Source organism: Neolamprologus multifasciatus, chromosome 18 (assembly GCF_963576455.1).
Source record: "Neolamprologus multifasciatus chromosome 18, fNeoMul1.2, whole genome shotgun sequence".
Taxonomy (NCBI): domain Eukaryota; kingdom Metazoa; phylum Chordata; class Actinopteri; order Cichliformes; family Cichlidae; genus Neolamprologus; species Neolamprologus multifasciatus.
In genome coordinates, this window is record NC_140456.1 from 34,138,360 (window position 1) to 34,164,133 (window position 25,774).

Here is a 25,774-nt window from a genome sequence, read left to right on the forward strand (position 1 = left end):
AAAAACCCACAACTCTGTGTTTAGCAATAAATGGTTTAACGGTGAAACAAAGTTTGATCCCAGTTTAAAAGGAAATGAATTATTTGAAGAGTCAAAGAACGCGAACAGCTACAGTTTATTTTTCCAAAAAGGTACAGAGCACGAACAGCACGAACAGCATGTTCATGAAGAAAGGAACCTTCTCATATGGGCTAAGAAAAACTAAAAATCCTCACTGTAATCTTTTTTTCTTCTTGTTTCTGTAATAGGAAATTAAAAAATCAAAGTGACATGAATATAATGCAAACAGTTCATTTCAGCCACGATTTAAACAGAATGACATGAGAATGTAACAAACTTCCAGATGAGTTAAACCAGAGCTAACAATAAACACATAAAGGTCAACCTCTATGTTGCAACATGGCGATATTTCACACTGCACATAGTGACAAATTGTAAAGTAAATGGATTCTGGTTAAATGGTTCTTATAAAGAGCTTTTACTCTACTTGAACACTGAAAACACTGAGACAACATGCCTCATTGACCCATTCATACAAGCACGTTTTTAGGCTTAAGTGCTTTCAAGCTAACATTCACACTTGGAGGGATGCATCAGAGGAGTCGGGGACTGAACCACAGTAAATGATCTGCTCTACCTCCTGAGCTACAGCCCCCCCATATGTTCATGAATATGCCTCTGCTGACATTGAGTTTACACAGTGTCCATCTCTAACTACAAAAATCAGCAGAATAGTGTCCAGTGATGCTCACTGGAAATGTATTTTTCTGAAACAGGTTTAATGTTTGTTTGTCTTGACAAATTCATTATTAACAGGAAAACAAGTAAAGTTCAGCTTTTGTCAGTTAAAAGCAGAGAAAATCCTGAAATCATTCGTCAAAGCAGAAGCATGTTTAGTCCAGATTTAGCTTTCCACATGCTCATCTCAGTATTAGCAACCTGGTGTTTTCTTCAGATTAAACATTTTATCTTAAAAATAACTATTTATTTAGCATACCTGCAGTTCTTTCAAGACTTTCTCTTCTTCCTCCTCCTCCTCTTGTCTTTGTGCTGACACTGCAGCAGGGGCAGAGGTGGATATAGCCAGATGTGCAGCAGTGCACATCTGGGATTTGTGTTTGACCTCTGGTGGCTGTCGTGGAGGTTTGAGCTGAGGAACTAGAGGCAGCTCTTTTTCTTTATCAGCTTCATCCTGTGCAGACTGCTTGTGAAAACACAGAACAGAATGGATTTAGGCGTCTTCTGTCACTGAGAAAGCTCGTTGTCTAAAACCCCTGGAGTCACTTTTTTAAACAAGAATGTGCTGTTGGCTGTTGTGAAAGGATGTGTAATATTAATTAAACTACAATTTGATGTCATAGGTTGTCAAAGGGCTAACACAGACACTAGTAATAAACTACTACGAATAAAAAAAACATACAACAGTCGCTCTAACTTCAGGGTTTGTTGTACTAAAATTAATCTGTGGTTTGATTTATTTACTCAGTTACTCTTTTGAATATAGTGCAGTGTTTCAATGTTAAGTGTGAAGAACTAAAAAGAAAGAGCTTATTTGTTGCTTAGATTGTCTGTTTGGGAGACAGACTGTTGGAGTCAAATTGTTAAATGTTGTCATTGTGTTACTTAAATTTGTAAGTCTTGGTTCAAACTGTATGATCAAAGACATTCCTTTGTTTCTGACTCCCTCCCCAGTTTGTTGGTGGGGGAGTAGTGTTTTATTATAGGACATCCTATGTGAGGGTTCTGTTTTCTTGCTTAGTAAACTTCCTGCTTTTATGACCCTTTTGTGGGCAGGAGGTCACACAAACGCACCCCCAAACACAAACACACACTCACGAGCACCTACACACACACACACATTCTTGCACACGCACACACACACACACTTGTGTGCTTGTGTGTACTGTAACTGTTTTCAATAAAAGGCAGCAAGGAAGGCTGTTTATTTGATGCTGGCTAGGAGGCGGTGAGGAGCGTTTAGCTCCCAGAGCCTGGCTCCGACCAGCCTCCTTTGCTAGTAAGTAAAACCGGTTAAAGCTGTTCGTCTTGCTTCCTTACCTTCGTTAACGGGAATACGTTTCTAAACCAGCGGGGCCTGTGGAAGCACAGACCCAAGACAGACACCCTCTCTGCTTTTAAGACTAGGCTTAAGGCTTTCCTTTTTTACAAAGCTTATAGTTCAGGCTGGATCAGGTGAATCCTCCCTTAGTTATGCTACAATAGACTCAGGCTGCTGTGGGCTTTCCATGATGCACTGAGCATTTCTCCTTCTCTCACTCACACTGCATTTAATTATGAGTTATTATTAATCTCTGGCTCTCTTCCAGGTTTTATGACTTGTCTCCTTTCTCTCACCCCAACCAGTTGCGGCAGCTAGTTGCCCTTCCCTGAGCCTGGTTTCTTCCTGTTAAACTGGAGTTTTTCCTTCCTTGTTGGGGTTACATGTGTTTTCTTTGTGTTACCTTAGTCTTTACCTTACATTATAAACCACCCTGAGGTCAGACACTGATGTTGGATGAGAAGTCTGCGCTCTAATTCATCCCAAAGCTGTTCTATCGGGTTGAGGTCAGGATTCTGTGAGGCCACACATCAAACTTCTGCAGCCTTGGCTTAATGGATGTTGCTTTGTGCACTGGTGTGCAGTCATGTTTGAACGGGAAGATGTTCCCACAAGTTTGGAGGATGAAAATGTCTTGGTATGCTGAAGCATTAAGACTTCCTGTCACGGGAACTAAGGGATTTAGCCCAGCACCTGAAAAACAACCCGTCACCAAACTTTACACCGTTCTCCTGGAAACCACCAAACCCAGGCTCCTCCATCGGATTGCCAGACGGAGAAGCGTGATTTGTCGCTCCAGAGAACACGTCTGCTCAAGAGTACAGTGGTGGCGGGGGTTGACGTAGGAGCAGCGACATGTAAAGACGCGTGGCTGAGTTGCTCTGTGGGGATACGCTATTTTTTCATATGAAAACTGTGACATTGGGCACTAACGCGTTATCGGTCGTCAGCTGAGTTATCACTGCAAATGTGCGCATCGCCCAAGGGAACTTTACAACAATGTCAGCGTCCAAAAACACCAGAAAGACTGATGGAGCCAAGGCAACTGATAGCAATGCTGCATCCCCAGACACGGCCGTGCTAATGGCTGCCATAGCTAACTCGGAGAAGAACGTAGTCGCCAAAATTTCTACGCTGGAAGCAAAAGTCGAGACCAGGTGCCAAGCTCTCAATGAGCTGATCGATTCGCTTCGCTGCAGTGTTTCTGACCAAATAGATGAAGTGCGGACTGAACTTTGTGCTAAGATTGATGCTCTAGCAACTACCTGCACTGATCACCATAGCCGGCTAACTAGCCTGGAAGAAGCTGCAAACACGTATTCAGACTGGGTTGTGGACTTGGAGAAGCAAGTTCACGATCTGAAAGAAGTTGTGTCAGCTCTTTCGGACAAGACCGAAGACCTTGAGGGGAGACAGCGCAGATGCAACATTCAAATACTTGTCGTGCGAGAGACCAGAGACCCAGGCCACTTATTGTCAAATTTCAAGAAAAGGAGGAGGTACTTTGCAGGGCCGCGTTAAACAGTCCCCTGATGCATAATGGAGTCAAAATCCTAATTTTCCCGGACCTGCCATCTGCAGTCGCGAAGAGACGGGGGGCCTTTAAAGAAGTTAAAGATCTACTGCGCGGATGTCGGGGTGTGAGATTCCGGATGCTGTACCCAGCGAAGCTGAGGATTTCTTCTCCTCTTGATGAGGAAATATTCACCAATCAAAACGGCTGCTAAAGACTACGTCAAGAATCGCATCCTGGCTGTGTGTAGGAATCAAGACACGGACTGAGTGGACTGTGCAACCTCAGTTGCTTTTTGACTCTCTATTGTTCACTGACTCAGACTGCACTTTAGAGAGGTTTGTACTTTTGCTACTTTCATAATTTAATAGGTCTGCAAATAATTGTTTATCACTGAGGGAAGTAATCAACCAAGAGAAGTCACGTGTGCCTTTCCAATCTGCCAGATGTCTAACAACTGGGTCATAGTTGGCGCCCCTGCTAGGGGCAACTTTTGTTTTGGGGAGTGAAGAGACATGTTGGATATAAGCTCTTTTTTTTTTTTTGCCTGTCCCGTTTGGTTCTTTTGCCATCAGAATTGTTGTCTAAAGGCAAAGAAAGATGCCCAACGGATTTACTTTACCAAATGGACCATCCCAGCCTTGCCGTATTGGTCTATTTGATACACCTTTGCTTTTATTGTTTATTTTATTTTCATTTGCCGAGCACGGGACAGACTTGACTGGGGAAAAGAAGAAAAAGAGTGGGGGATATAAGCTCTTTGGGGGGGAGGGCGTAGTTTGCTCCTGATTTGTGGGAGTTACGTTTATAGTTATTCTGGGTTTTTACTTTTGTTCTTTTGTTTTTTTTATTTTTTTATTTCTTTTTCTCTTGTTGGCTGCATTTCTGTGTGTATACTTACCCCAAATTATTGTTCAGCTTGCCTGTCATGATTGTCTTGAAAGTGTGAATATGGCCAACCATGTAACCAAAAGTGCTGCAACTACACCTGATTCTACTAAATTTATTACATGGAATGTGAAAGGCCTAAATAATTTTAGAAAACGCAAAAGGATATTTACTCATCTGTCAACTTTCAAACCGGACATTGTCTTTCTACAGGAGACACATCTGTGTTCCACGCAAAGCAAGAGGCTGACACAAAGTTGGGTTTCCCAGGTCTACCATTCTGGATTTAACTCTAAATCGCGGGGGTTGCCATTCTTGTTAGGAAAAATTTTCCCTTCCCTCAAATGTAAAATGCGATGTGAATGCATTTTACATTTGAGGTGATGAAGTGAATGGTCGCTTTCTGATAGTTACTGGTAAGCTCCACAAATGGTAAATGGACTGGTTCTTATATAGCGCTTTTCTACTCTGTCCGAGCACTCGAAGCGCTTTATACATTCACCCAATCACACCCATTCACACAAGCACTTCTAAGCTTAAGTATCTAACATTCATACACATTCACAATCCGATGCATCGGAGAGCAACATGAGGTTAGTATCTTGCCCAAGGATATTTGGCATGCAGACTGGAGCAGCCTGGGATCGAACCACCGACCTTCTGGTTAGTGGCTGATCCGCTCTGCCACCTGAGCTACAGCTACCACAACACTCCAGTTATCTTGGTAAATACTTATGCACCAACTTGGGACAATCCACAATTTTTTATAAGACTAATTGGCCTGCTGCCAGACTTAAATACGCCTCACCTGATTATGGGCGGGGATCTGAATCTGGTATTCGATCCCAACCTTGACAGGTCTAAGTCACGTCGGTCTACTGGGACCTCCAGATCAGTGTCCGTTCTGAACACGTTTTTTCAAAACGATGGCATTTCAGATCCACTGCGTATCACTGAGCCCTTAGCAAAACACTATTCCTTCTTCTCCCCTGTGCATCATTCGTATTCCAGGATTGATTATTTCCTTCTGGATATTTTATCATTATCCCAAGGGTCACCATGTGTAAATACCATGCAATTGTAATTTCTGATCATGCACCAGTGCAGGTTGATATCGCATTTCCAAACATGTGCGCAAGGCAGCGGTTCTGGAAACTTGACTCAGCATTAATGTCAGATGAGGCGTTTTGCAAGTTCATTGAACACCACATCGAGCTTTTTCTAGAAACAAATAACACTCCAGATGTTTCAAAATCTATAATTTGGGAGTCGCTAAAAGCATATCTGCGAAACGAACGCTCCGAGAGCTGACAGAGCTCATAGCTAACATTGACACACAATATGCTACCTGTCCAACCGCTTATCTATATAAGCAGAAGGTACTGCTGCAGTCTGAATTTGACACCCTCTCAATTAAAGAAACTGAGAAGCTCCTACTTAGATCAAGACATCATAAATACGAGCATGGTGAAAAAGCAGGTAGATATCTTTCGCATCAGCTTCGTCAATCCGCCGCAGCTCAGTCTATACCCGACATACAGTTAGACTCCGGTCAGCTGGTGCGTGTGATTTCTAAAAACGCTTTGCTGGCAAGTTAGTTTCTTTACTGTCTGAGGTTTTTCAGAAATTCAGGCAACAAGCACGTTGCCACAAACTCTGTCCCAAGCCACTGTCCCTGTAATACTCAAAAAAGACAAGGACCCTCAAAAATGTGGATCCTATCGCCCCATTCGTCTACTGAATGTGGATTATAACACCCTCACAAAAGCTCTCGCACTTCGTATTGAGAAGGTAGTACCTTCTATTATACACGAGGACCAAACAGGCTTTATAGTGAACCGCCAGTCATATTTCAATATCAGACGGCTGTTAAATATCCTATATTCTTACCACTCTGTTGATCACCCCGAGATAATAGTCTCGCTGGATGCCGAGAAGGCTTTTGACTGTGTCGATTGGCAATATTTGTTCTCCGTTTTGAAAAATATTTGGCTTCGGTTCTAATTTTATTTCCTGGATCAGGACTCTGTACTCAGCGCCCCTGTCTTCAGTCCGCACCAATAAGACTATTTCAGAATACTTTTCCTTACATAGAGGCACCCGACAGGGATGCTCCTTAAGCCCCCTGCTATTCAATCTGGCAATAGAGCCGCTGGCAGTAGCATTGAGAGCGGACCCCAGAATAAGGGGAAACACTATTCATAAGTGCTCCTTGTATGCAGACGATCTCCTTCTGTATATTACAGATCTGGAGGCATCAATTCCTTCAGTTCTGGACCTCATTGGATCCTTTGGCCGCCTGTGTGGTTACAGACTGAACCTGGCTAAAAGCACACTGTTCCCTGTTAACAGTTTGGCGAAGGAGGCTGACTACTCAGCCTTTCAGTTTAGACTGGAACACTCCTCATTCACCCGTTTGGGTATTCAAATCACAGACACTTATCAGGATCTTTTTAAACATTAGAGAAAACAAAATCGGATTTGGCACGCTGGTCAGTATTACCCATCTCTCTTGCTGGGCGGGTCAACACAATTAAAATGGTAGTCTTGCCTTGATTCATGTACCTCTTCCAGATGATACCCCTTTTCTTCCTAAAACCTTTTTCACCCAGTTAGACGGACTCATATCATCTTTTATTTGGGACAAAAAAGTTCCAAGAAAATCCCCGTTACAAGTCAGAAGGCGGCCTGGCCCTACCAAACTTTATGTATTATTATTGGGCTGCCAATATTGGGAAACTATCCACCTGGATGCGGGCTTTTAGGGAGGGCAGAGGGCTGCCTTGGTCCACTATGGAGCTAGACGGTAATTTCACCATATCCCCTGTTGCAATACTGTGTTCAGGTCTACCAGTCAGTCGCAATGTTAATTTTAAAAATCCTGTGGTTAAGAACTCTCTCAATGTCTGGTTTTGGTGTCAACGACATTTCGGGCTGAGGCGGTCACTTGTCTGCTCCCCTACTGCGTCAAATCATCTTTTTTTACCAGCTCTGAGCGATGCAGGATTCAAGGTTTGGTATAGCAGAGGAATTATCTGCTTCTCTGATCTGTTTGTTAAAGGGTCATTTTGATCCTTTGAAACATTATCTAAAGATTTTGGAATCCCGAAGACTCACTTCTTTAGATACTTACAAGCGCATAGCTTTGTAGTTAAACACTTCACTTCTTATCCAAGTCTACCTAATGACTGTCCACTTGAGGATTTCGATCTATTGCTAGAGGCCACATCTCTCAAATATATAACACACTGCAGCATATAAAGGCAGACTCTGTGTCCACAGCCAGAAACGCCTGGGAGCTGGACTTAAACCTCCAGATCCCAGACGACCTTTGGGACCTTAGTGTTAGCAGGATCCATGAATCCTCAATCTGTATACAGCATTGTATAATACAGTTTAAAATTCTTCACCGGGCGTACCTAACCAAAGCTAAACTAGCCAAAATATACAATACCTCTGATGATAGATGTCCAAGGTGCAAGCAATCACCCGCCACTATGAGCCATATGTTCTGGACCTGCTCTGATTTGAACCGGTTCTGGGAATTAGTTTTTAAAGCTCTTTCATATGTGTGTGGGAAAACAATCCGATGACAGCAGTCTTTGGTGTACTCCCAAACCAACACGGGATAACTTCTTATCAAATGAATGCAGTGGCTTTCTCATCTCTTCTGGCACGCAGGCTAATTCTTCTTAAATGGACGGACTCAGGTCAGTGTTTGTTCAGTGGGTGAGAGAGGTGACGAGGTGTTTGCAGACAGAGCATCTGAGATACAGTTTGAGAGGGTCTCAAAGTAAATACTACAAAACCTGGTCATCCTTTGTTGAATATGTAGAGAAGTTGTTATTTACTGAAGTATGATGTAATACTGCTTTTATCTGTGTTTGTTTTTTTTTCTCTTTCTTTGTTTAAAGCCACCTACTATCTGTAGCAAGCCAAAAATAACTGCGCACAATGCAGCCCCCCTTTTATTTATGTATTTATTTTATTCTATTTTTGTTTGTTTTGTTTTTTGGGGGGTTTTGTTTTGTTTGTTCGGTTTTGTTTTGTTTTTTGGGTTTTTTTTGTTTTGTTTGTTTGTTTTGTTTTTTGGGTTTTTTTTTTTTGTTTGTTTGTCTTGTTTTTTTGGGTTTTTTGTTTTGTTTGTTTGTTTTGTTTTTTGGGGGGGTTTGTTTTGTTTGTTTGTTTTGTTTTTTGGGTTTTTTTGTTTTGTTTGTTTGTTTTGTTTTTTGGGTTTTTTTGTTTTGTTTGTTTGTTTTGTTTTTTTGGGTTTTTTGTTTTGTTTGTTTGTTTTGTTTTTTTGGGTTTTTTGTTTTGTTTGTTTGTTTTGTTTTTTGGGTTTTTTTGTTTTGTTTGTTTGTTTTGTTTTTTTGGGTTTTTTGTTTTGTTTGTTTGTTTTGTTTTTTTGGGTTTTTTGTTTTGTTTGTTTGTTTTGTTTTTTGGGGGGTTGTTGTTTTGTTTTTTTTGTTTGTGCCCATAGATTACACGTTTTCCTGCATCCAACTGGTTTGCACTGTGTGGCGCAATCGGTTTCACAATGGCTGTGTTTGTAATCGCAATTCGAGTTGCATTTTTCTGTATTTTGTCATATTGGAAAATTATAAATAAAGTTGTCAAAAAAATAAAAGAGTACAGTGGCATGCTTTACCCCACTGCATCCAACACTTTCCATTGTACTTGTGATATAAAGCTTCAGAAATGTTTGTAGTGCTTTTGCACGATTGATTCTGGTGATTGATTCTAAATATCTGTCACGGAAGTGATTGGAACACCTGAATTTAATAATGTGGATGAGTGAATCCAACAAAATAGTGTTCAAGTTGTTTTGATTCTTTTCTCCTAGCTTGTTCTTTATTGTGACTCTTCTTTATATAACGTAAAACATTTCAAAAACAAAAGACAGTATTTTAACAAAGTATTTTTATGGGAAAATGTATAATGTACTTCCACTTGGCACTAGTTAGCGTGTAAAGTTATTCATGTCAGGAGGGTGACGTGTCCATGGTACACCTGTCTTAGCTGAAGGCACAACAAACCTGGGCTCCAACAGGCTCTTTCCTAGTTACAAAGACCACCTCTCCTGACCTTCCTGTTGTGAGACCTGAAGTGACAGCATGAATTCTGAGAAGACAATAAAACAAATACAAATATTAGGTGAATTATGATTTTAGCCAGTAGAAAGTCCTTCCTGATGCTCAGTGATCAACTGACCTCCGTGGAGGAGGAGGAGGAGGGCTCTTGCCTGCCCTGTCTGGACTGTGCTTCATCTCCTTGTCTAAGCTGGAGCGGCGTGGTTTTTCCACCTGTGGCCGGCTGCTGCACTCGGCACCAGGAGAAGCTGAGGAGGAAGCTGAAAGACCAACCGATGACTGAAGGTCCACAGCGGCTGCAGGAAGCTGTGACACTGCTGCTGGAGCTAAACACATCACAGTGCTGTCATTTAATAAATTGTCTTTCATATAAATGACAAATCAGCCTGGTTTCATCATGATGCCATTCAAGATGATCTTGAAACTGCTTTGAGAAGCTACTCTGCTCACTTAAAGGAACAATTAATGAAATTAACAACATGTGTACTAAAGGGACAACTGTGAGACAAAACAGGAAAGGTTTTATAGGTGGAAGCCACTGACATTTTTCCTCTCCTCATCTTTTCTGACTGTTGTTTCAGGAGTTTTGCATTGGGCTAGAGTCAGTGTGCCTACTGGTGCCACAAGGTGATACTTGGACCCTACAGAAGTCACAAAGGTAGTCCAACTCCTCCAGGAGTGTCTTTCAGCAGAGTCTCAAGAGCATGGAGGGGACTCCATGAGACAGGCAGTGACCCTATGAGAGAAGGAGGGGGCCGTCGAAAATCCTTAACGCATCAGCAAGGTTATCTGTGAGTGCTGACAAAGTTACAAAATGACCTCCATCAGGCCACTGGTGTGAATGTCTCTGATCAAACAATCAGAAACAGACCTCATGAAGGTGGCCCGAGGACCCGACATTCGCTAGTGTGCTTATTGCCCAGCGCTGTGGAGCCCGACTGACATTTTCAAAAGAATAATAACTGGCAGCTGCACCTCTGTTGTCAGGTGCACATGTGACAGATGCAAAAGGGTCACAGGGAGAAGCAAAGAAGAATGTTATGCTGCCTATAACATCGCTCAACATGACCAGTTTTTTGGCGGGTCAGTGGCGGTCTCTACTGGCAAGGCAAGACTGACTTTCATCAAGCATCAGGATGAAAACCTTGGACCCATTGTCAGACCATGAGCTGGTGCTGGGGTTTCTGGGTTCCTCATGGTGCCCAACAATGCCCAGCTTCATGTAAGAGTATGTTGGCAGTTCCTGAGTTTGAAGGGATTGGTTGACCTGCCTCTGTGTCTGCCTGTCTTAAATCCTGTAGAACATCTGTCTTCTCATTTGGAGCAACAATGTTGTCAATCATGTATATAAGCATGTGGGGACCATAATAACTATTGAGTACCGTCTTGAGTTGCTGTAATGGCATTTTAGCACTAGTGTGCCTAGGGCTGCCACGATTAGTCGACTAGTCACAATTACGTCGACTATCAAAATCGTCGACGACTAATTTAATAGTCGACGCGTCGTTTGAAGCTTTGTAAGATCACAAAGACGCAGGAATAAGTAGTAGGATTTAAGAGTGTAATAACGGACTGAAACAGAAGATGGCAGCACTGCATGTACAAGGATGCCAGCTGCCGTTAAACCCCGAAGAAGAAGAAGCTGTGTCCCAGAATTCATAGCGCAGCCCAGCTCAGTTTCCAACAATGGCGGCAGCTAGTTAGTTTTAATATTACTCTTATTATTCTTTCTGGGTCACAAAATAAACGATTAACATATTTTCAGGCGAGAATGTAGCTGTGTAAACCTCAAATATCTGCTCAGTTTATCAAGACACCACATATTTTCAAAAGCGCTCCGACGTTTTCGGAGACGTCTGTTAGCCACTAGCTCGATAGCTAGCCGGGGGCTAGGCTAACTAGAGCCGTGAGAACAACTAACTGTTGTAACTGTTGTAAGCTGTAACTAGTGTGCCAAATCATTTTTTGACTGTGATTTTCGAGGTGTCTTTGAATTCAGTCCTCTTTATATTGATTATTTTAATTTCCATCAAACACTGCACCATCCTTTTGTTTCTAACACATTATATATCCATATCAGTACTTTTCTGAGCAGTGTAAATGACCTTGATAAGAATGAAAAGAGCTGTATTAACGTACTACAAGGAGGTGATATCTTTCTTCAAACTGGAGTCATACCTGTGTTTGGGGGTTTTAAATCAGTGCAGTCCCCTTGATCAATTTGTTTGGAAGGTGTGTCTTGCTGGGTGGCAAACACAAGTGCCTGATCCTCCCCTGAGATTTTAGCACAAACACAAAGTATCAGTATTTACCATTACTTTAGTGATAATACTGTGAAAGTTATTATAGTTCACCATTAGACTGATTATTGAAGCTATAATGTTTCATATTGTTTTGGGCAGCCAGACACGAGCCCCGTGGTCAAATACAAAAATATCTGAAGTGAAAAGTTAAGAACTGTTGAATTTAAACACAATAACAAAGGGTTTTATGCATGCCTTAACATATTTATGACACTATACAGTGCTGATTGGCAAAAAACCCCAAAACAGTTTCTTCAAATTTGAAGAGTTATAATAATAACAGGCCAGCGGGGGAGCTCTAGCCCCTCCCTCACAGACACACACTATCTTGGTTGGCTGCTGCCTCTAAACATATTGTGTGTTGTCAGTCTTGTGTGCCGGTCAGTAACATTCAATATTTATTATGTACTGTTACTGTGTTGTTCTCTTTTTGCTTGTTTTCTGTTTTTTAGCAGCGATCAAACAGATTTTTAGTCTCGTTTCTCTCCGGCTCTCGTCTCCTGGCTTTTTCTTTCCCTCTCTTTCTGTTGAGTCTCTTTCCAACTTTTCTTTTCTTTGTCTTTCTCTTTCCCGTCTCCCAGTAATGTCCATGATTGTAATAACTTAAAAGTAAAAAAATAAATACATCAATAACAAAGATCGAATAAACTATGATAATCAAGTATAGCAAAAGCTATATTCCCACTTGGGAAAATAAATCTGTTGGGCATTTTTTGTGCCTGCAGACAATAATTCTGATTGTTGAGTGCTGGACAGGACTGGTGCCCCCCCCCCCCAAATAAAAACACAAAAAACAAACTGCATGAGAAGCATTGAGGGACTCTACCTTGCAGTGTCAGGGTCAGAGGTGTGATCTGTTCTGACTTTGATGCAAGTCGAGCTGCATGTTGTGAGGCAGAATCGTTCACTCTGACTTCTGACACATCCAAACTAGGGACAGACTCCACTACGCTGGCCTGGACCTCTCGTAGGACCTGGTTAAAGCCGATACTGGTGCTGGGAGGTTGAGTGTGGCTAGAATTGACGTTGGCTGGCTGTTTCACTCGGCTGGGACTGGACTGACTCATACAGCGGGCTTTTCCACTGAAGCTGCCCCCTTGAGTTTGTGTCTCTGTTGTCTGTGGAGAATAGTGAAAGTTTGTTTCAAACTAGACACAAAACTGAACGAGAGCTTTTTTTAAAATACCACAAGAATGCAGTTTAGACAGACAATCGTGGTCTGAACCAGACTGACAACAATTACTCTAAAACAGATTGGAAACGATTTCTAAATACGACCTAAATATCCCCCAACCCCGGAAAAAATTCAGTGCTTGTGATATCATGACAGTGGGGATAACACAGCCTGGATGAGGCGAGGCGGGTCAGGTGGGTCGGAACTCCACATTATCCCTGACATGTGTAGAAACCTCTAAAACTTTGAACATGCTGACGGCAACAGATATATGCAATTTTTTCCTGGATATATTTATTGAGTAATTGTCTGTATGACAATGGAATTTACAGCATGAGACAGTTGCTCTGTTTTTGTACATTAACATCACATAGCATAACAAAACATAACATAACATGGTACAATACCCCCCCACACGCCCACAACCCCAGTCCCAGCTGTCCAGCTAACTTATCATAATGAGAAGCCAAAAATCAGATTCCTGATTGTGCAAAGGCCTGTTTCCAAAGTCTAAATGTGTTGTCCAGAATAGACGGTTTAAAAGATGGATTCCCTACAATAGGTGTAATAGGGGATAGAGACTTCAAATTAAAGTGTAGTTTAATCTGCCTAAGAATACGTATGGAGCTATGTATTACCACATTGCTGTCATATATAGACTTATCAATGGGCAGGAAGACAGTAGAGCTTCTATACAGTAAGGCTGACAAGCTTCCAGCTCCAGTTGCAACCATGTGAGGGGGTTGCCGTTGTCAACTAACCAGTATGTCATGAATTTTATATGCAAAGCCCAGTAACAAAACAAGAGATTCGGAAGCGCTAACCCTCCCTGCAAAGATGTTTCCCAGCAATTCTGTGTTTTATTGCCCCATTAAAAAGTAAGATGAGTGAATTTAGGTTTTTAAAAACTGTTTTAGGAAGGAACACAGGGAGATTGTGAAATAAGTACAACCACTTAGGCAAAATTATCATTTTTATAGCATAAACTCTGCCAATGAGTGATATAGGAAGCGTATTCCAGAACTGTATACGTGACTGAAGCTCAGATATTAAGGGAGAGAAGTTAGATTTTAGTAGAGAGGAATTGTTTTTGTAACCTGAATACCCAGATAAGTGAGCTTTGCATAAGTTATATTGAATGGGAGGTTTAGCAGCCATGATGGGTTGCTCACATGTATAGGCAGATTGATCCTGTATCCAGAGAAAGACCCAAAGAACTTGATTTTGTCTAATATGGCAGGAACAGTCTTTCCTGGTTGGGTGATATATAATAACACATCATCTGCATAGACTGAGATTTTATTAGTAGTTGTATCAGTATTACAACCAAAAATAGTTGAATCTTTGCGTATGCTTTCAGCAAGGGGCTCTATTGCCAAGGCAAGTATCAGTGGGGAGAGGGGCATCCCTGCTTTGTCCCTCTGCGTAAGCCAAAGGATGGTGATAGAATCTGGTTGGTAAGAACGCGAGCATGAGGACTGACATAAAGCAACTTCACCATTCATACATTTCTTACTCAATTTAAATCTTTCTAATATTTTGAACAAATAGGGCCATTCAATCTGGTCTAATGCCTTCTCAGCGTCGAGTGCCAAAACTGCCAACTCAGTGGAGTAAATAATGTTAAATATTAGCCTGAGATTAAAAGATGAATTTCTCTGGGGTATAAATCCAGTTTGATCTGGGTGTACTAACTGTTTTAAAAGGGGGCTTAATCTATTGGCAAGTATTTTAGAGAATACTTTCCCATCCAGGTTTAGCAAGGAGATGGGACTAGGGATGCACCGATACCGATACTGGTATCGGGTATCGGGGCCGATACTGTAAAATGTGTGTGTACTCATACTCGTAAAAGTTAACCGATACCATGAACCGATACCAACTTATTTCATTAATCAGAGGGTGGCTTGTCATTTCTGTTGTAGTTTTTTAGATTGGCCACTAGGGGGCAATTATTATTTTATGTATTATTTATTTTATAATTTTTTATATTTTATTATTTATTATTAATAATTATTTTGTTTGTTTGTTTACAATATGGACATTCTGCAATAATTTAAAAGTTTATTTTATTCTCAAACCTAATTTGTATTTATTTTATTCCAAACAGAAGTGTTTATTTATTATTCTGAAAGCTCGAGACAGTGCCAATAGTTCAGTGATATTTTGTTAAATTACAATGTGGAGACTCTGCAGTAATTTAACAGAAGTGCTTATTTTTCACTTGAAATTTTTTTGTGGTCATTTTTATTAAGATTTTATTTTTTATCGACAGGGAATATAATAAAACCTGTCTTCCAATTAATTGTATTTGTGTGTGTGGTAGAAGTATCGTTTTTTGTACTCTGTAATGGCAAGTACTCAGATCCAAGTATTGGTATCGTATCGTATCGGTTTGAAAAAATTGGTATCGTTGCATCCCTAGATGGGACGATAAGAACCAACATCCTACCTATTTTACAAATAACAGTTATAATTGCCTCTGTAACGGTGGGGGGGAGGACTTTATCTACTAGAGTTTGAGCAAATGTTTTATGCAGGTATGGGCACAAAATCTCACTAAATTCAAAGCTCAAAGTATATCTGCTTGGTGTACAAAAAGATTTTACTGATTTTTGCTGAGAGCAGATTATTATATTCATATTTTAAAGACAGTATTCTCTTATGTAGCATAGTGGATGGCGTTTAGGCTTTCTCTTTATCCAAATCTTTAATTTGTTTGTCCAAGGCAAGGAGCTTAGCCCGGTTTCTCTTCCTTCTGGCTGATTCAAAAGAGATAATAGCGCCCCTTAAACAGGCTCCCAAAGTGTAGCAGGCTTAGTTTCTGAGTTGCCATTTCCATCAATACAGAGAGATCTGTGTTTCTAAATATTCAGGAAAATCCTTCTCGCTTAACAATAGAGGGTTAAGCCTCCATATTTGCTGCGGTCTAGTCACATTTTAGATGTTTTAGGTTAATGTGACAGGGGAGTGATCTGAGATGACAATACAGTGGCTTGCAAAAGTATTCGGCCCCCTTGAACTTTTCCACATTTTGTCACATTACAGCCACAAACATGAATCAATTTTATTGGAATTCCAGGTGAAAGACCAACACAAAGTGATGAACACGTGAGAAGTGGAACGAGAATCAGACATGATTCCAAACATTTGTTACAAATAAATAACTGCAAAGTGGGGTGTGTCTAATTATTCAGCCCGCACCTGTGTGTAATCTAATGTCAGTACAAATACTAGAATAGAGTATAATAGTAATAATAAATAGAGCTGGGATATGGCACAGCTGAGTTGGGATCTCAAATTTTTATGTCCGGCTTTCCCATCTTTATATATTTTACATTTCTTGATTTTATTAAATTTACAGAACTCAAGTAGCCTTGGGATCTGCCAACAATGATTCCTGCAACATTTTCAATCAATAACATGATAAATGATGCCAAAGTGACACAGATTGTTGACATTTACATTTCTGTAGCCTGTTGTCCAGAGCTTTCTCTATAAGTGAATGAGAGTTTAGTGTTGAGCTCTAACCTGTGTGTCTTTGTGTCTTACCACGGTCTCACTGTGGGTGTGTTCTGCTGGTGTTGGTGCAAGTTGGTCCAGTTCGTCAGACTCCTGAAGACCTGTTCTCCTCTGCAGGGCAGGACTGCCCTCTCTGCTGCGAGGATGCACCTTCACAACATGACAACATGTCTTACATTCTGCACCACAGACAAAAAAAGCTGCTCACATTTTGCTGCGTTACAGTTGTTACTGCCGTACCTCTAGTTAATGTATTTTGTTTTGCACTAAGCATATCTTATATGTCATCAGCAGAGATGGGCAGTAACGCTATGTAGGAACTGCATGTTGTTTCCGCTGGAGCACCTGAGTGACATGCACGCCCATGTTGAAGTATGAACATGGCAAGTTGAAGCAGGAGAGGGCAACTTAAGTCAGCGGCAGTTAAAGTGTTCTTAAAAGTATCTGTAAAGTGCTCATGTCTGCCTCTAAGCATGGGTCAGCCAGCGAGGTATGTTGTATATGTTATATAGATCATTTTATGTCATTGAATTTTATGTTGTTTTTTTTCAACGGTGGCCTAGTTTGTGATCGAGGTGCTATAACAATATCAATCCCAAGATTGTACAATTCATATGAAAGCCACCTCTTCTTAAAGTCATTAAAGAACTCTTAAAGAGTTCTTTAATGACTTTAAGAAGAGGTGGAAGTGATCAGTTATTCAGCCCAAGAACTATCCATATGGTACCTTAGCCACAGTGGGTGAGTGCCGTGCGGGGATGGGTTTCAGAGGGAGACTGGGGGAATGTTGGGAGGTCTGGACCACAGAAGGTGCTGTGCTCTTTGTTCCCTGGGCCACAATCGGAGTCTCAGCCTGGCTCCCAGAGAGAGGAGGAGTGAGCTGAGGCAGCCTGACTGAGGACCGAGGTTGGGGTTTTGGGGAGTTCTGAAGACTCTGGGTCTTTGCTGGTGCGTTGCCCAGTTCAACAGCTTCTACCGGCTCTAACTGGGCTGATCTGGGTGACGGGACCGACTCTGACACACACCTGGTGAAAACAGGAGCATTTTCAAGAGCGTTTTCTTGAGCAGTTTTAACTCTGAGTGAAAGTACTGAGTACCTGCGGAGAGAGCTGAGGGTGTCCGTCAGGGCTTTGACCCTCTTTAACATGGAGTCCATCTTCAGAGGCGCCTCCTTCAGGAAACGCATCGCCTCGACCTCCTGCCTCAACACCAAGCGCATCTTCATCTGCAGCTCTGGAAACTCACCTGGAAGATATCAAACATGGAAGGGAACTTTACTCTGAGTACACTACCAAATTCTACACGACATATCAGGTTGATTATTTATTTCATTGTTTCAATAACTCCCAGAATTTTTTGAGTTTTTAATTAATTAATTATTAAAATCACTATAATATTTATTAGAACATTACATGACCAAACCATTCATATATCAAAATACAGATCTAACGCACCTATTACATGTTGGCCAATAAAATGATATGATTTGGTTCAACCTTTCACTGAGTCACCCTAAACCAGGTGTCGGCAACCTTTAACACCCAAGAGCCATTTGGACGCGGTTTCCATGGAAAAGAAAATACTGGGAGCTGCCAATACTTTTTAAACATCTTAAATGAAGATAACACTGTTATTGTTTTTTCGTCTTTGCACTTTGTATAAAAGTGTGTTGCTTTTGAAATCCATGAGGCGCAACAGAGAAAGTTACATTTGTCACAATACGGCTGTGTGCAGGCAAGAGTAGGACCCAAACGCAAACTCGCAGAGACAAAAAGTAAACTAAAAAAAAACAGCTTTATTGCTGGCGTGGAGTGGGACACGAAAAACAATACAAAACTAAACTGGGAAAACTAAAGCACAAGGAGCCACAGGGAAAAATCACACAGCTATGAGGGAGGACGCAACACTGACAAAGAGAAACATGGGGCTTAAATACACTGAGGGATAACGAGGGGAATGAGCCACAGGAGGAGAGCACAGCTGGGAGTAATTAGGCAGGACGAGACAAGGGAAGCAAAACTAGAAACATTAACATAGGACAGAGACTGTGAAAGTAAAACAGGAAACACACTGACTGAACTCAAGACATGTAAACTTAACAGACTGGGGAGACAGAACCTGAAACATGGAACAGAAAGGCACAGTAGACACAACATGAACATAACAACGCCACAGGGGAAGAGTAAAACAAAATGCAGGAACACAGGACCTCTTTCAAAATAAAATGGGAAACATAATGAAACGCAAACATGACAACATAAGAAACACAGACATGAAGCACATGAAGGACAAGGGAGACTTAACAGATAACCTAATGAACAAAATAAACTCAAACTTAAAACGCTGGGTCAAAAGACCCAGGATCATAACAACATTTCACTTATGTAATGAACACATTTTGAAGATAAATCAATAATAACAAAAACGAAACTCGTCGGCTTGAAAGTTTTTTTCAGATGAATTAAAAAGCTGAACTTAAATCATCCATGTAGCAAACAAAAAATGTCACAAAAATGTCATTTTTATATCGCCTTTGGGCTTCAGGAGCGTGTAGCTCCGCCCAGAAATGACCAGAATTTATAAAATATAATAGAAAAAAAAGGTCTATGTCACTAAACAATTAAAAATGAATGTCTGCAAAATATCAGCATAAATATTTATTGTACCTGGTTAATGTTCCTGAACATTTGCTCACAGCGACTGTAAGCTGTCGTCTGTGAGGTGTGAGCGGTGTTTGTGGAGAACATATATATGTGGATCCGAAGATCGACAGGACTCCAAATGCACATTTCTTCATGTTTATGTAGGTGTCGGGGATGGTATTCCATGTTTGTCCGGTCTTCAAAGGTGTCAACATCACTCCATCTGTGATCCTGAACAAGAGTGGCCTCAACATCTCGACCCTCTGTCAAGCGTTTGAATTCGTACACCTACATATCTCTGTCAGCTGTGTCAGCCAGCTCCAGATCAGGTTGACCTACACCTGCAAATGCAGTCACATTTAACAGGGAGGGATCGATGGTCAGGGGAGTGATGGGGAAAGAGAATGTGTTTTTTCCTCTCCGAACTCTTGGAATTGTTTTCCAAAACGATGCTTGCATCGCGGTGATTGCAGACTGCAAATATTCTGCATTTATTACCTTGTTTAAACTCTCTTAAAGAGGGGAAGTGAGACAGTGTGCCTCTCTGTAAATCTCTGACTAAAACTGTCGGCTTGCGCTAACGCTAACACCTCCTCCAGCATGTGTAGCGCTGTGCCTCCTCTTGTATTCAGCTTGTTCAGGTTTGCTATCATGTCCACTGTGAAGTGCAGCCTTTCCAGCCACTTCCAAAAGGCGAGCCCTTTGCTGCTCATGAAAGTTTTCACCTCTCCCAGACGTGCACCAAAGCGTTTCAGCACCTCTCCTCTGGACAGCCACCGGACCAGAGATCAGAGTACGTGCTCTGCATCTCTGAATGACAACACTCATGACCTCTGTGCATTCTGGAGGAAAGGTTTGCGCGCACAATGTCTGTTGGTGCAGGATGCAGTGAAATGTCAGCAGCTTTCTATCCAGTGACTTCTGCAGCAATGCCAAGAAGCCCCCGTGGACACCAATCATACTTGGCGCCCCATCAGTAGCCACTGACACCAGGTGGGTTGTTTCTATTTCTTTAGCTCTTAAACAATCAAGCACAGCTTCACAGACGTCCTTCTCCACTGTCTGGCATTTTAGTGGTATCATCTCAATCATCCTGTGGTGGTGCGGCTTCCCATGCGTGGTCACAAAATCTGCATATATAGTTGAATTTGCCGATTTCATCCTTCCGCATCAGTTCTCTCCTCTCCCTCTGGATATTTTTCAGCAAAGGTCGTGTGTTTAGTTTGGAAATGTCTTGCGACATGTAAGCTTTTATTGTTAGCCAGTCTCTCTCCACAAATTAGACATACTGATAGGCCAGCATGAATCTGCCCAGGTATCATTAATTATTCTATTTCTTCAGATATTTTTCTTTTCTTACTTTTCTCCGGCTTCTGCAAGCGTGACGCTTGTTTAAAATAAAATATGATTTAATTTTAATATTTCAAGATCACAATAATCTTCCAATTTGAACTACAATTTAAAAAAGAACTAACAAAAATAAAGTACACCTCAATTAAATACTTATAACTTATAACTGCAGGTCGCTGACCCCTGCCCTAAACCCACTAACCTTTGAGAATGGCCAGAGTTTCCCCGACCCCCCGCAGGCTCATCGCTCCTTCCTCTACATCTCTCAGAGTTACACTCAGCTGGCTTGAACCGGTAATGGAGCTTCTTTGCAAATGGTCCACATAGTCCTCCAGTTCACTGCAAGAAGACAGAAACATATGGCATTAACAGTCACAAGCAGCAGAGTCAACTGTGACGGCCTGCTGTAGAAACAAGATGGCAGCAGAGAGCAGATTTAAGGAGTCACAGTCACTGGTCCCGTGTGTGGCCCTAACATAAAGATACTTGAGATCCAGATCAGTGATTATTACGTTAATTCTTTTTGTGAATAACTTGAAAACTGCTGCACCTAAAAGTCTGCTATATGAAACGTTCACGTGACTGGAATGTTCTGACTTTAAATGCACGTTACTAGATCGACCAGTCTGACAACATAAACACACATAACCATCATCAGAAGTGATGTATATATAAAAGCTCGGGTGCTGCAAGATTAGATTAGATTGAACTTCAATTTCATTGCACAGCTTACAAGTAAAAGTACATATGCAGTCAGCCTCTAACCTCAAGGGTCGGAGCAATAAATGCATAGACACTATGCACATAAATATACATAATATAATAACCAGAGCTACAGCAACATCAAGCAGGTCTACAGAGTGACACAACACCCCCACCTGACATAATCTGACCACCTCTCACTGGTCCTCATCCCTGCCTACACCCCCTGCAGCAAACACACCCATCCAGGCACCTGGGTCATTAAAACATGGCTAGATGGCGCTCTCCTCCAACTACAGGACTGTTTTGATATAACAGCCTGGTCCATGTTTGCACAACGGGACCTGGAGACCTTCAGTCTGTCCCTTTCTACATTAAGTGTTGTGTAGATGTGACAGAAAGCAAACGTGTTTATCTTAACCCAAAGCTTTATGGCTGTGGTTAAAGGCTGCAGACCAACTGGCAGGAATGACTGTCTCACTGCGTCCCACATCAGCAGCGATGACGCGCTGTGAGAGACTCTGCTTATGCAGTTTCCACAACTCGACCACGTTCACGTTTTGTCATCAGAACGTCATGACAGCGTGACTACCTGACAGAAAATGACAATGAATCCACATTTTTGCCACAGATTTGGCCTTTTAAAGGCGTGTGATCGGAAACTTTTGACTGTTTCAGTTTAAGTGCTGTTTTCAATAATTTGCATGTTCAAAAACGTTTTGTCTCACTCACATTTCTTCTTGTTGCATGTTGAAGCTCTACTCTGAATCTTGTTCAGATCCAACCATGCAAAATATGATTTTTGGCCATTTTTCAAGTGGTCTTAAACTCATGTTGATTGGTTTCTGGAGTTTATTGTCTACTGAAGCATATTCTCAATATGGTTATATGCAATAAAATTCCAAAATAAATTAGGCAAGGAAAAAAGTATCCTTTTGTTCTATGTTCCAGCCTCGGCTACTTTGACATAGTAACATCTCCTCTAATATTTCGATGAAGTCTCCCAAGTGTTCGCTTTATTTTGATACCCAGAGCAGGAACCTCAGAAAGAACCTCGGGGCTTAAGAGAGTAGGCTGGCTGGATATGTTGGTATCTGGTTAAACGTGTGTTTGAATTCGCACAGAGAAACATAACTGTGTCCCAGTTATTCTGAAACTCCTCCTCATGAACCTTCATAAATGCCAAACCACGTTAGCAGAGTACGTTGAAAAAAGAAGTTAATGTGCAGCATGTTATTATGTGAATGAATTATGTGTTTGGAAGACCATGCCATACCTAATCAAATCACTCCCCACTCCTCTATTTTTAACAATTGCTTTTTAACATTAGGCCTACAAATGTTGATATGTCACGCCACGCATGCCACCAATGATTCGACTTCAGCTGCATTTTACGCTATAAAGGGTCATGATGTCAGACCACGTCTGTGAATGTTGAAAGGACTAAATCATGGTCAGTCAGTGCTTTAACTTTAAATGAAAGAGGACAGCTGGAATCTTGACATCAGCATCTATTTAGGTCAGTCTGATATAAAGACACTACACATAACTACTCGTTTATATAACAGCTGGAAGGGAACAGATCTAAACAAGGTTGGACAAGGTTGGACTCGACATGGGCTCCAACAAAGGTAGGACTTTTGGAGCTGCAGTAGAAGCTTTCGCTGTATTACGTCCCCTGGCTAGTCTAGGGGGTTGAAGGGACGAACATAAAGCTGGATAGAGAAGGAGGAGCCACGATGGTAATTTTAGAAGGTTTATTTAATGCTGGTGATGAGATTTGGGTTCAGACTGAGGTGTAACGTCAGGGAGAGCCAACATAACAAACAAAACATCCCTGATGTAGAAATAAAAGAAACTTACCAAAGAAACAAAATATACAACCTATAACCATAACCTACCTAACAACACATAAACAGGGTGTCAAAGCAAAAGGCAGCTCTCCCCTACAAGCAGTCCGAACATGAAAACAACAATGCTCATACAAGATACAAAGGCATGCAAGCCTGCACAGGTATGGCAACCAAAATGGCCAGAGGGCACAGAAGCACAGCTCCACAGGCCTTAAGTAGTGCTCTGCTGATTACCAATTAGCCAGACTCTGCGCAGCGTCCAATCAGGACAGACGAGGTGGAGCCTAGACAAAACAAAGGGTTGGTAGGCAGAAGAGACATCCTCCTGGGGGATGTAACAACTGGGCGTGGGGTGGCTCTGTCGGCCAACAGTGATGTTGAGTCACATCAGGGGTGATTCCTTTGGTTGCAAAAAGAAATCGATGGGAAACCTTCAGCAGCAGTTATGACCTCAACAAATATTTTGCTGATACGTTTATGGTTTCAGTTGCTAGTTTCAAGTTTCATTGTAAAACTGCATTAGATAAATTTCAATTGAACATATTGTTAAGTTTGTATCTCAGTTTCTCCATTAGATCCACTCCTCACTTGTTTGGATTAAAACCACCAAATATCGATGCTTAGGATTGAAAATGGCATCTGAACAAACCACAAGACTGCCAGAGCAATTTCCTTTAGAGATATGACACCAAAGTGATGTTTATCCATACTGCACAGCATAACGTTTGGAAAAAAAACCCTAATACAGCATAGCAGCACAAACACCTAACACCAACAGTCAGAACGGTGGTGGAAGGATGAAAATTCGGGCATCTTGCCGTTACCAAGTTCACTATGAACTCATCTGTTCACCTGTTCAGTCGAATGTGAGGCCATCTATCTTACAGCTAAAGCTTGGATCAAACTTGGTCATCAACAAGACAATATGGAAATCTACAAGAGCTTATCATCTATAATAATGGCTGAAAAAGAAAAGAATCAAGGTGCTGCAGTGGTGCAAAGTGCAGACCTCAACCTGACTGAAATGCTGTGGCGGGCCAATCAAACAGCTGAGCATAGACCAAACTTAAACAACGCTGTAAAGAGAGGGAAATATTTCTACAAGGTAATGCTGAGAAATGTGGTTCTACAAGCTACTGATTCATGGGGTGTCCGCATTATTAATAGCGTTACATCCCTGGATGGATCCTATCCACTGGATACTGTGGCTCACAAAGAGCTCACATCACTCACAGATGCAGGCCGGCAGCAGTTAACAGATCTTCATATAGGCTGCAAAAACTGCTTGTTTCTTTAAGCCCTTCATAAAACTAGAACATTACTATTTGCCAATGATCGAGGAAAAACTAGATCATTTTAAAGCCCTTAGTTAAACCCAGCTGTCTCAGGGTCACCAGGGCTGGACCAGGTGACCCTGAATCCTCCCTTAGTTATGCTGCAATAGACGTAGGCTGCCGGGGGATTCCCATGATGCATTGAGTTTTTCCTTTCCAGTCACCTTTCTCACTCACTATGTGTTAACAGACCTCTCTGTATTGAATCATATCTGTTATTAACCTCTGTCTCTCTTCCACAGCATGTCTTTATCCTGTCTTCCTTCTCTCACCCCAACCAATCACAGCAGATGGCCCCGCCCCTCCCTGAGCCTGGTTCTGTTGGAGGTTTCTTCCTGTTAAAAGGGAGTTTTTCCTTCCCACTGTCGCCAAAGTGCTGCTCATAGGGGGTCATATGATTGTTGGGTTTTTCTCTGTATCTATGAAGCGCCTTGAGGCGACTTTTGTTGTGATTTGGCGCTATATAAATAAAATTGAATTGAATTGAATTAGTTAATTTTAAATCCGTTTCAAGCCTTCTCTTTATCTCAGAAATTCTTGAAAGAGAAAGTTGTGAAACAGCTAACTGATCGTCTGCAGAGGAATCATCACAGCACAGAAACAGCTTTAGTGAAGGTTACAAATGATCTTCTTGTGGCCTCATAACAGACCATTACAATATGATGACAAGCACAGTGTGGTTCATGGCTACTCCTTCAAAAGATTAGTATTTTTAAAAAATTCTTGAATTCTTAAATTCATATTCTTACCTAAGCTGTGTGAGTATCCTCTCCTCTTCAGCGAGGTAGAGGGTCCTCTCCTCTTCCAGTTCAGCTCTCTGTCTGAATGCTGCCTCCTCAAATTGAGCCAGCCGATCACACATCAACGCCACTAGCTCGTGGCCTGCCATCTGCAGTGTGGAACTCACAGTCTCTTGGTTTGATAGCTGAAAAACATCCAGCAAGTCAGGAATCAGGAAAACGTTTTGGGGTTTTCAGAGCAAATATTGGTAATATGACCATTTCAACATAACACTTAATCTATAATAGCTTGTTTTAGGCAAATGATGAACTGAGGTGTTGCAGCAAGGCCCAGCATAAGATCGTCTTCTTCTGACTGCTCTCTTTAGGGATCACAACAAGTGATAATTGACCTCGATCTCACTATCCAGCCATCACAAGCATCCTCCACTGTGACACCTACCCTCTGCACGTCCTTCTTCACTATATCCATGAGGTCTTCTCCTTGTCCTCCTCCAGCTGCATACTCAGAATTCTTTGTACAATATGTTGTTTACCCCTCCTTTGCACGTCTCTAACTTTTACTCCAACCAAAGGTGGCAGTAAATTATTGCCAAGTCTCACT

The 25,774-nt window shown here is 41.6% G+C and overlaps 2 protein-coding genes across 3 annotated transcripts in view; both read right to left on the reverse strand.

Moving 5' to 3' along the window:
• The window catches only part of tmem68 (transmembrane protein 68), a 287,792-nt gene that overhangs the window by 18,593 nt on the left and 243,425 nt on the right, over positions 1-25,774 (reverse strand). The window lies entirely within an intron of this gene.
• LOC146498450 (uncharacterized) overlaps positions 1-25,774 on the reverse strand; it is a 93,784-nt gene that overhangs the window by 9,295 nt on the left and 58,715 nt on the right. The window contains exons 12-21 of one of the 2 annotated variants that reach the window (XM_085141092.1): positions 25,180-25,355; positions 20,744-20,880; positions 17,647-17,794; positions 17,277-17,574; positions 16,580-16,699; positions 12,680-12,971; positions 11,729-11,824; positions 9,672-9,876; positions 9,497-9,581; positions 998-1,204 (exon numbers count right to left, since the gene is read on the reverse strand). In XM_085141092.1, the coding sequence (XP_084997218.1) occupies positions 998-1,204; positions 9,497-9,581; positions 9,672-9,876; positions 11,729-11,824; positions 12,680-12,971; positions 16,580-16,699; positions 17,277-17,574; positions 17,647-17,794; positions 20,744-20,880; positions 25,180-25,355 (1,764 nt within the window). Of the gene's footprint in view, positions 1-997; positions 1,205-9,496; positions 9,582-9,671; positions 9,877-11,728; positions 11,825-12,679; positions 12,972-16,558; positions 16,700-17,276; positions 17,575-17,646; positions 17,795-20,743; positions 20,881-25,179; positions 25,356-25,774 lie in introns of both variants that reach the window. The other variant, XM_085141093.1, reaches the window with a different exon arrangement.